This window comes from Sinohyriopsis cumingii, chromosome 5 (assembly GCF_028554795.1).
Source record: "Sinohyriopsis cumingii isolate HCF-2022 chromosome 5, ASM2855479v2, whole genome shotgun sequence".
Lineage (NCBI taxonomy): Eukaryota > Metazoa > Mollusca > Bivalvia > Unionida > Unionidae > Sinohyriopsis > Sinohyriopsis cumingii.
This window is the reverse complement of record NC_142965.1, coordinates 62,642,985-62,655,343: the sequence shown is the minus strand read 5'-3', so window position 1 is coordinate 62,655,343 and position 12,359 is coordinate 62,642,985. Positions and strand designations below refer to the sequence as shown.

General features: G+C 36.7%; 1 protein-coding gene across 3 annotated transcripts in view; it reads right to left on the bottom strand.

The window, feature by feature from the left end:
- The window catches only part of LOC149799303 (calcium-activated chloride channel regulator 3A-1-like), a 41,118-nt gene extending 30,663 nt beyond the window's left edge, over positions 1-10,455 (bottom strand). For all 3 annotated transcript variants that reach the window (XM_089957053.1, XM_089957054.1, XM_089957055.1), the window contains exon 1: positions 10,262-10,455. In XM_089957053.1, the coding sequence (XP_089813179.1) occupies positions 10,262-10,411 (150 nt within the window). In that variant the 5' untranslated portion in view covers positions 10,412-10,455. The remainder of the gene's footprint in view (positions 1-10,261) is intronic.
- Positions 10,456-12,359: the final 1,904 nt, after the last annotated feature.

Sequence of the window (12,359 nt, the reverse complement as noted above, 5' to 3'; positions counted from 1 at the left end):
GACGAACGCCAAATGCATTTCAATCAAAGAATATTTGTAAAAGTATAAAAGGGGTGTAATTTATATTTATTTGCTGAATAAAATAATTTAAAAGATGAAACAATCTTTTTGCAATGATGTGTCTGCAATGTTTATGTATATCACAAACAGTACAAAAACCGAAAGTAGTCCCAGAATTTATCGATGTGTAAAAAAATTCCAGATCACTATCACATGACAGCCTGTCATATTGCAGAAAAATACGTTTCATTAATAAAAATTGGAATTTTTCTCAATTGTTTGTTAATGAATGTTAATATCTCTAATATGCCGTAGAGTGCCACAGACAGTCACTGTATATTTTGTACCCGATAGTAAGTTGGAATATCAATATATAGTGCATGCGCAATGCAGCAGCTCATGGACTTACCCTTTCATTATACATAGTAGTGGACGTTTCTTTGATATTAGCTTGATTGATTAGATCCAAGATCCGTGTGATGTACCAGGCCAAAAAGGGATGGGGATATTTCCCAAGGGACCCCGTCGAGTAATAGCCCCCAGAATCTCAAAGCTATCAGCGATTTCCGGAGTTCTGGTGTAGGCTTAGACCTCCTGTCGGAACCCTGTCTTTTGTCGTCATATGCATAAGATATTCTGGTACTCACATATCATGTGTAACAATGGAATTATTATTATTATTAGTAGTAGTAGTAGTAGTAGTATTAGTAGTAGTAGTAGTAGTAGTAATAGTAGAATTAACATTTGGTGTAGATCGGTGGTGGTGGGACTATGGCCATTCTTGTCGCAGCGCGGGGACTTCTCATTCTCATCCTTTGCCTCAGGCAGTAGGTGTCAGCAACGCCGGCATTGGGTTCACACAATTGGTGCGAGACCTGGGAGTTTGCTCTGGACAGTGCTCTCGCATTGCGCCGGCGTGTCGTGGACGTATGCGGGACTGAGTGTCTTAGGCTGGGGAGCGTCGGCTCAGTTCGCGTTTGTCTTTCAGTTGATGCCACTGAGGCATTTTGTGTGTTTGTTGGTGCTTTCGGGGCTGGACTATTGTAACTCAATTCTGTCTGGTTCATCTCAATGTCTGCTCCGGAAACTTCATAAAGTTCACAACACAGCTGCTCAGATCATACTTAGAGTACCACGGTCGGAGCGCACCTCCCCGCTGCTCCGTGCTCTGCGCTGTCTGTCCATTCGATCCAGAGTCAAACACAAAATGTGTTCTCTGTGCTACGTTTCACTGTCGGACTCTAGTCCAACATACCTCTCCGATCTCACACCAGCAAGATACTTACGCTCCTCTTCTGACAATCGTGTGCTCATTGTTCCCACATATGAGAAACGGAATCATGTGGGCAGCGTTCTTTTGCATACCAGGGCCCCAGAAACGTGGAATGAATTGTCCGCTGAGCTTGGACACAGGGGCACAGTGATCGCATTCAGGAGGGCTCTCAAGGCTCACTTATTTCGACTGCAGGAACAGACTTTGGGACCTAGTGGTGTTTCCTGCCTGGGATGTTCTCGGCGTGTTTTTTTCTTTTTTATTTTTTTAATGTTTTTCTAATTTCGTGGTGTTTGTTTTTTTGTGATAGTGTTATTATATATTTTTTTATCTTATAGGTGTTGTCTAAGGTTGTAAAGCGCTTAGAGCTTCTAAAGATTAGGCGCTATACAAAGTCATATTATTATTATTATAATATTAATACCTTTGGATCACCAGATATCTAAAAAGCATAAAGTTCACGCGATACCTTTGGATCACCAGATATGCAAAAAGCTTATAAAGTTTACACGATACCTTTGGATCACCAGATATGTAAAAAAGCTAAAAAGTTCACATGATACCTTTGGATCACCAGATATGTAAAGAGTTAAAGTTCACATGATACCTTTCGATAACCAGATATATGTAAAAAGGTTCAAGTTCACATTAAACCACGGATCAAAAAAGTTTGTGTAAAAGAATAAAGTTCATATGATTCGTGTCCATCAACAAATATATTAAATACTTCAAGTTCATATCACTCCCATTGCTCAACTAATGTGTTACAAGCTTAAAATTCATAGAGTTCCCGTCGCTCATCACATGTCTTAAGCTACCAAAGTACGTTTAGTTCGTTTGATTTCTGTGGATCAGCAAAAGTAAATGGTTAAAGTTCGTTTGATTTCTGTGGATCAGCAAAAGTAAAAAAGGTTAAGATTTATTTGATTTCTGTGGATCAGCAAATGTGTTAATAGCTTACAGTTCATATAATGCGGTGGTGCACAGGCCTCGGCCCGCGAATATGTTCTGTCCGGCTCTCAGGGCAAATTAAAACACAGATGTCTGGCCCGTGAAGAAGAATTATATTAAAGAAATTAGTGTTTGCGACCCTCGAGTGGTCTTAGAAAATGCAACCTGGCCCTTGGCCGAAAAAACTTGTGCACCCCTGATATAAGGGTTAATGTTCACAACGTTATTTTTGAGAACAATATGTAGATGTGGAAATGTTCAATAACATATTAGAGAATAATGAGATCCAAGGCAAATACAGCTCTCAGAAAGAAAGAAACCAATGTCACGTATTACCTTGAAACACCTTTTAATACCTTGGTAGCACCTGAACAAATAACGATATTATTAAGGTTCAATAGATTGAAATAACTGATTACGTTGAGATAAGCGATTAGACATTATCAACTATTGTGAAATAAATAGAGGATCTCGAATGGGTAATGATTTAATACTGAATTTATTAAACGAGTTGAATATTGTTGAGCTTTTGCGAGCCTTGGCGAGCAAAAAGCTGGATATTATTCAACGAGTTTTATAAATATAAGATTTAAATCATAACCCATTTGAGATTCTTTTTATCACATAGTTTTTACTTCAGTGTAAATTATTTGGATAGAAAGAAGAACGAATAAGTTCGTTCATTCTGACAGACGTTGCTTCCTTCATTTTTTTGTGCGTAAAAGATAGTCCCAAACAAAGTTGAAATAGTATTTACGTTTCAAAGTAGATTATACTTTATGCAAACTATAAATCAAACCACAAACGTCCATTTTACAAAGACAAAATCATTTTTTTCAGGACAGAATGTACAATGCGTGTGATGTAGCATTGATACAATACCGGTTAGAGTACAGTAGACGATCCATGTTTATCCTAAAGTGTCACTTTCACAACTAAACAATACATTTCGTTGCGATATTCATGTGAAAGGGGGATTACTGGATTCAGAAATTCCCATATTTAATGTGATGTATTTGTGACTGGATATTTGCAGTATTTGATTTGGAACAATAGACTCTATCAGAAGAAAAACAATTTCATATTTTGTCGGAATTGCATCACATATTTACCGCTTAAATATACTGTGGTTGGATAAGGTTCTGTCAGTTAAGAGACCGGTTTATGACCACTTTCTTCTGTGAACAGAAGTGAGTTTATTTAGTTCTGTACGTTAACACTTAAACCACGCTTGTATATAGGGTGAATCCCATGTTACAGGCATACCGCCACATCCACCCAGCACACCCGCTATCAAGCGAGCATACCATTAGTTTCACTTGCTATTGTTTTTGTCTTGGGGTTTCACGCCATGTTTCATATGGTGATGTGTTATACGTGATATATCAAGCTCCTGTGTGGGTAAATTGGCTATATTCACACAGACGAGACCATTTTCCCCCAATTCCCTTTCGCGACATGAGTCGAAAAACGGCCGCCAAAATGTTCATTGAAAACAACAAATTCTAGAAGTCTGAGTTAATTTCATGAGCTAATTTGGACCAATTAGTTCACGTAAAGTGACATATAACACGTTGTAATATCAAAAATATGAAACTGCACATACTACTGGAAAACTGTACCGGCTATGTGATAATAACAATCATGAGTCTAGACAGCAGTTCAAGATTGACACTGTTTACACCCGAAATCATCTTGTGTAGTATGTCAACCGGAATGATGTGGACGGTTAGACTGTGTACATATGTGGCTGTTTCCATGCATTGGAAAATGAAATCAGTGCCTGTAATCGTAGCATCCTCGAACGTTTCCGAAAAAAACGAAGTGTCGCAGAGGCAGCCATCATGAATTTCAATAATGAAAACAAGCGTAATATATGACTTGATAATGTGACGAAATACGATGGTCAATGGTCCGTTATTGCATACATTTATGAAACTAATCGTACTACTTTGCTGAGCAATAACTGTGTGATATGTACATACGTGCACAATTGTTATCTATCTTGACAGAATATTCGAGATTCCTCTGATTTCATGGCCTTACGAAACAAAATAGCAAAAAAATAAAAAAAATAATGTAACGTCGACTCCAAATGTTTTTGAACGTTGATACTAGAAAAAAAGTAATTACTGAGAACAAAAAACGCAAAAATCACATAATTTAAGTGAACAAATGTGAATGTTGCAATATCAAGTATTTGGTTTGCTACCCTAACATCGTTTTTAACGGCATGTATATGTGTTTCGGTATGTTTACCCGGGATGCTTTGGGTTTAATCCCTATACGATATAAAGCCAGACAGGGGTTACTGGAAGAAACGAATAACGAATTGATTGCGCACCCATCTCCCACCCCCAACAACACCGACTAAGTTTGGAGACTTGAGAGTGCTGAGTTTGGACTATCTACATATTCACTATGTAGATATAACTGGGCGGGTCGAGACTGAAGTATACCTGACCTTGGTAATGTAGGCATCTTTAATGATTTCGAGTAATTTATGAAGTCCTGTTGTGAAATTTAATACTTATGTAGTTTTAAGAATCTCTGCTCTTTCCTGATTGTTGAGTGGTCGGCGCCTTAGTTGTCATCACAAAACTTTCAGACAAAAATATATCGATCGCTATGAACGTTTACAATGCCAGCGTAACACTAACCATTGGTAAAAAAAAGCCCATTATATTTGTTTGCTATAAGCAACTCTTTCATCGTGAAATCTTAGTCGGACATTGAATACAGTTTACATTGGATTACTCCTCTTGGGTGGTTCCGTCCAAAAAGGTCCATGTAGGTAAACACTGGTTTTGTTGACGAGGAAAATAACTCTTACACAAATTATCCTTACCACAATGTATGTATAGGGATGTCAGATCTCTAGAACGGAGTTGGCTTGGCTTGGCTGTTTTGTTTGGAAACCATGTTTAGTGACTGGAAATTTGCCAAGACGATAAGACCTGACACAGGTAGAACAACTTAATTTAACGGGGCCCATAGTGGCCGAGTGGTCTAAAGCGCTCGCCGTTACGGATCACTGCCATCTCACCTCTGTCTGCGTGAGTTCGAGTCCAGCCTCGGCTAACGTTGGTACGTGAGAAAGCCTGCCAGTAGCTTCTCGTGGGTCGGTGGTTCTTCCCTGGGTTTTCCAGGGTTCTTCCTCCACCAATTATACTGGCCGCCATGTATAGCCTATCTTGTGCTGAAAATGGCGTTAAACCCTACAACAACAACAACAACAACTTAATTTAACACCTTTTTTATGCAGGGTACAAAGCATGATTGAGTTATCTAGATCGGATTTCAAAATTACGGTTGTTTATTGTTTAACCAGGGAAGTTTCAACGCGGCTACTTTTCTTACAAATAATAATAGACTTGATGCCTCTGAACGGAAGTTTGAACTTCACTTCTAACTATTTGGAAGGTTGATCATTGAAATAAAAATGATGTCTTCATAAAGAAGAATCTCGCACACGGATGAATCAACATGCACAAATAAAGCTATCATTTTTCAGACCATATATACTGCTGCAAAATATTTCGTGGTTTAATTTCAGACCTACCAACGTACAAGGTCCAAACGTCTATTGTCAATACATTTTATTTTATTTTAATACCTACCTGTAAAACTGATAAGTATTTGTTCAGTCCAAATTTATTCTAAACATAACCTCTTTCGACCTTTATTTGTGTGTAATGAAACGCCGAAAAATCAAACATCATAGAGGAAGAGTGTGCTTTAGGGTATATTCGATTTGAATATTCCAATATAAACTTTGTTTCAACTTCTACAAAGTAAAAAAAAGAACTGATGCAAATTGGTGATTAAAACATCGGAAGATTAAAGCTATCATTTGTTTCTTTTAGAATCGTCCTCTAAATCATGTCAATATCATAAACAACACACGTGACAGTTATTATTTAACAAGTGCACTTCACGGAAGAAAGCACCGTTCCGGTGGTCTAGTGGTTAGAGTGTCCGCCTCGTATGCGATAGGTCGCCGGTTCGAACCAAGGTCGAGTCATACCAAAGACTTCCAAATGGTAATAACAGCTGCCTTGCTAGTCGCTCAGCATTAGGAAATTAGTGTTAGGACTAGTCGGCCTGATGTTAGGATAATGTGACTGGGTGGGACATGATGCTATATGTCTGTGGCATGTTGCCCAAATATTAGACATCACTAGAAACTGACACACTACAGACATCGTAGCGATATGAATTATACGTTTAAAATCCAAATCACGTACGCAAGAAAGCCGCAAATATTGTAAAATAAAGGGAATAAAACATAGTTTCCTCCAAAATGAAAGGTATTCAAATACACAAACTCCCTGTGGGGAATCTGGCAAGATATCTTTGGAATGATCTCATCGAGCAACCAAACGTGAAATAATGACAGAATATCATCGGACTGATCTCAACCAGCAAGCAAATGTGCAAAACGGACAGAATATCATCGGACTGATCTCAGCTAGCATCCGAACGTGAAATACTGACAGAATATCAACGGATTGATCTCAACCAGCAAGAAAACGTGAAATACTGACAGAATATCATCGGACTGATCTCAACCAGCAAGCACACCTGAAATACTGACAGAATATCATCGGATTGATCTCAACCAGCAAGCAAATGTGCAAAACGGACAGAATATCATCGGACTGGTCTCAGCTAGCATCCAAACGTGAAATACTGACAGAATATCATCGGATTGATCTCAACCAGCAAGCAAACGTGAAATACTGACAGAATATCATCGGACTGATCTCAACCAGCAAGCAAACGTGAAATGCTGACAGAATATCATTCGATTGATCTCAACCGGCAAGCAAACGTGAAATACTGACAGAATATCATCAGACTGATCTCAACCAGCAAGCAAACGTGAAATGCTGACAGAATATCATCGGATTGATCTCAACCAGCAAGCAAACGTGAAATACTGACAGAATATCATCGGACTGATCTCAACCAGCAAGCAAACGTGAAATGCTGACAGAATATCATCGGACTGATCTCATCCAGCATCCAAACGTGAAATACTGACAGAATATCATCGGATTGATCTCAACCAGCAAGAAAACGTGAAATAGACAGAATATCATCGGACTGATCTCAACCTGCAAGCAAACGTCCAAAACGAACAGAATATCATCGGACTGATCTCAACCAGCATCCAAACGTGAAATACTGACAGAATATCATCGGACTGATTTTATACCAGCAACCAAACGCATAATACTGAATCAGGCTAGAAGAGTTGCAAACCGAATGCATCGTAATTAAAAGCACTTATTTTTGTGCAGCGGATCGCAAGTGGAAAAGGTGTAATTGTGGATAAAGAAATCTATATGCATATCAACATGCTGATGCTAGGATGCACGGGTATAGGACAACCCCATCCCCACAAAAGGAAAGTATATATTCCCATCATACAAGTCTAAGTTTTTTAACTTTTTAAATCGTCACAAATATTCTGGCTATTTTGAAACGGGATGGGATAAAAGGAATGTGACACATCAATACACATAATATTTAATTTAGTTATGGAATTTCATGTTTTTCTAATAAAATTTTGGCTTAGCATTTAAGTATATCCCAAAATATAACAACAATGGTTAAATACAGTATCCCCAGTACGTATATGAAAGCAACGATACAAAGCACGTGGGAGTGCAATTAGTCTTTAGATCAGCGATGATCTGAATTCATTATACGTCTTTTATCTAGTAGAAGCCGACACACATTTTCAAAAGGTCTAATTCGACAAATAATATGTATATCTGAGACGGTTTAAAAAGTTTATAAAGATTAAAACTAGACTGGATCAACAAATATGTCAAAATAATTAAATTCATATTATTCCCGTTACTCAACAAACGTGTTGCACTCTTAAAGTTTGTATGATTCCTGGGGATCAGCAAATGTGAAAAAGGTTAAAGTTCGTATGTTTCTTGTTAGGTTTGTTTGACGAACATCAGGTCTGATGTGCACGTGCGAAGAATAGGTGCTCGTGAAAGACAGGTGTTGAAAATAACGCACGAAAAAGTTCCAACCATCGATGAAATATACGCACGTTAAGGTTTAATGTTATTTCTGCACATTTTTAGGACATTCATTGATTGGAATAGCCAGAAACATTATTTGCCCAGCTGTTAGTGATGAAGCATCCGCGATTCATTTTGATGTGGATACAGTTATTATGATGTAATAGAGACCACGGGCTTGAAAACAATTCAAAATGGCAGCTATTTACATTCTAGCTCTTTTCGCTATCAAGCAACTGAAAAGGTTCGAGTCTTGGCGATAACTGCAGAGCTACTTACAAACATTGTAAGCTTTTGGGAGACGAATATCCGGTTTTATTTGCTTTGAAAGGTAACTGCTCGATGTTCCGAATATTCACTTGTCCGAAAGTTTGTAAATAAGAACTATTTCGTAAAAGAGCTGTTTTCCTAACATTCTAACCCGTCGTTCCATGATTCCGAAAGTTCGCAAGTTCAAACAATATTGGGGCCAATAGCCCATGGTCAAAGGTTCATTGATTCGAGGGTTAATAACTTTGAAGATAAAAGTTTCAAAGGTTCACAAGTCCGAAGGTTCGTTAGTCCGAAGGTTTTTGACAACAAAGAGTTCATTGGTCCTAAGGTGTGTAAAACAAAAATATTTGAAAAAGGGTTCACAAGTTCGAAGTGTCGTTCGTCTGAAGGTATATATATATATATATATATATATATATATATATATATATATATATATATATATATATATATATATATATACCTTTATTGGTCCGAAGTGTGAATATATCCAAATAAAGGTCACTTTGTGCAGCATTAATGTTTTCAAAACTCGGAACACATCTGACAAAGTGTCTCAGATTATGTTTCATTTGATAGAAGAATTTTAATCCATCATATTTAACGAAGCAGTCAATTAAATAAGGGAGGCAACTCTTCAAATCTTGGAAATTTAAATAGAGCAACCATTTAAATAAGCCAACGGAAAATACGATACAGCAACCAATCAAACTAGCCAATGGGAAATACTGATTCACCGTTTGTTTTTGTTTTTTTTTAAAATTAGTTACATAAAAATGTAACGCCATTTTAAAACGATTTATATTCATAAGGAAAAATAAAAGATTTGTGTTTCAGTATTATCAGATCTTGTTTTACTACAAGTGGTACTCAGTTGTACTATCAGTATTACTTTATCAGTTTCCATTAACATGCTTTACTTGGCTTATTCGTCTATCACTTCAACTATTTATGTTTGACCTTGGCGGATTCAAAATAAATTATTAGATCTTTTATCAGACAACTACACGACTGCAATGATCATACATGTGTTATTCACAATATTGGTCAACCAGCCATTCATGGTCATTTTTACGTTCGATTTGTCGAAATTTGGGGAAAGCACTGACTTAAATAGACTCAGCCAAAAATTAATATTATATCATTATCGTGTGTGTGTGAGTGTGTGTGCGTGTGTGTATGTGTGTTTGTGTGTTTGTGCGTGCGTGTGTGTGTGTGTCCATTGGGACTCTTTAGATAATGGTTCATTTAAATTACATTTTGGACGCAGAATCATTTTTATCATTCTAGTTGAATCTCGGACTATTATCCCTTCTTTCGGACCAATTAATTTTCTAACGCACCTTCAGACTACTGAACCTTAGCGCTATTGAAACATTCTTTCTGATTGATGAATCAGTGAGACTTCGAATCAGTGAGACTTCCAAACAGTGAACCTTTCATTGGTAGCATTGACCATTAGTACTATCGACATATAACCGCCAAGAACAGATCCTAGATACAAACAAAAAATGCTTTGAAAATAAACATTCGATTACCTTTCAATGCAATATATCCACTTAATTTTAAATCTTATTACAGTAACCTTGGGATGGAAACAAAAAGAAACGTATTATTAGGGCTCAGTGGACTCATAGAATTGATTACGCAAGCAAGGTGTTTGCTTAATAAAGGTGATTTTCAAGGTAGATTTAAATTTAAATATTAATCACATTACCTGAATTTTGCTCACTAAGTTGTAATTCTCCTTAACCTCAGGTCCGATAACAACGTACAGTCCCTCGTATCCATTATTGATCAGTTCCAGTTTGGAGAAGACACAAGTACAATAGGAAATCACAACGACAGTCAAGATAAAACCCTTCATGGTCAACCTCGTACTATTTGGATAATACTAATGTGAGTATCTTGTTCTCACAATGTCCGCGTTCAAACATTTCTACAACTTCCTCTACAGAGCAGGAAAATATTTTAAGCAAACCTAGGACTGCTTCAACTCCTTATTAAGGCCTCCTACTTCCTCGAGTACTACTTTTCCGTGTTTCAGTTCCCATAAAATGATGATGGAATTTAGTCTAAACAACACTATTATGTGTTGGTCATAGTGCTTATAAGTCAGTGAACACCAGAAAATGTAGCTTTTTTTCCAGGAATAAATTTCCCCTTATTTTGAATACAAAACACCTTTATCTATAACATCACACGCATTGTACATTATGTGGTGTAAAATGATTTTGTCTTTGTAAAATGTTCTGTTTATTTGGATGGACGCTAGTTCTTTGATTTATAGTTTGTACAAAATTATAATCTACTTTGAAACGTGAATAATATTTCAACTTTGTTTGGCCTTTTTTTTGCGTACAACAAACGAAAGGAGCAAGGTCTGTCAGAATGAATGAAATTATTCATTATTCTTTCTGTCCAAATAATTTCCACTGAAATAAAAATCTATGTGATAAAAAGAATCTCAAATGGGTTATGATTTAATACTAAATTTATGAAACTCGTTCATTAATGTCCAACTTTTTGCTCGCCAAGGCTCGCAAAAGCCGGACAATATTCAACTCGTTTAATAAATTCAATATTAAAACATTAGCCATTTGAGATCCTCTATTTACGTCATAATAGTTGATAATGTATAATCGCTAATCGCGACGTTTATCAGTTATTTCAGTCTACTGAACCTTAATAATATCGTCATTTGTTCATTCCAAACTTACAGGAATATCATTAATACATAAGGTGTAAATATGGTATTGAGCATTTCAAGGTTATAAATAATAATATCGTCATTTGTTCATTCCAAAGTTACAGGAATATCATTAATACATAAGTTGTAGATATAGCATTGAGTGTTGAAAGATTATAAATGTCATTTTCAACAAATATTTTTTTATAATGAGGATGTATTGTTACCATACCACGGATATTTTTCTGCCAAACAACCTACAGTTTGGGACGTATGACCACAATTACCGCCTAATTTCAATATTTTCCTCCGCTTTTGCAAGAAAGATACATCTAGTACAAATACCTACTATTTTCAATTGGCTTCAGGCACGTGATTGCTATTTATCATGATAACTTTATAACATGCTATGGACGTTTACAACGGCGGCGTAACACTAACCATCAGTCAAAAAATCCATTATATTTGTTTGCTATACTCAACTCTTTCATCGAGTAATCATAGTGGGACACTGGACCACTCATCTTGGTTGGTTCCGTCCAAAAAGGCTCACGAACGTAAGGACCGGTTTGTTGACGAGGAAAACAACTCTTAACCAGATTATCCTTATCAAAATTTATTTATAGGAATGTCAGATTTTTAGGACGGAGTTGGCTTGGCTTGGCTGTCTTTTTTGGAAACCATGTTTAGTGACTGGAAATTTGCCAAGACGATAAGACCTGACATAGGTAGAACAATTTAATTTAACACCTTTATTCTGCAGGGTACAAAGCATGCTTGAGTTATCTAGATCGAATTTCAAAGTACGGTGGTTTATTGTTTACCCAGTGAAGTTTCAACGACGCAAGTAACAATAGACTAGACGCTTCTGAACTGAAGTTTTAACTTCACTTTTAACTATTTGGAAGGTTGATCATTGGAATAAAAATGATGTCTTGATAAAGAAGACTCTAACTCACTGATAAGTCAACATGCCCAGATAAAGCTAGTATTTTCAGACCATAATTACTGCTGTAAAATATTTCGCGGTTTAATTTCAAACCTACCTTCGTAAAGTGTCCAAAAGTTTTTTGTCAACACATTTTCTTTTTATTTTAATACCTATTTGTAAAACAGATAAGCATTT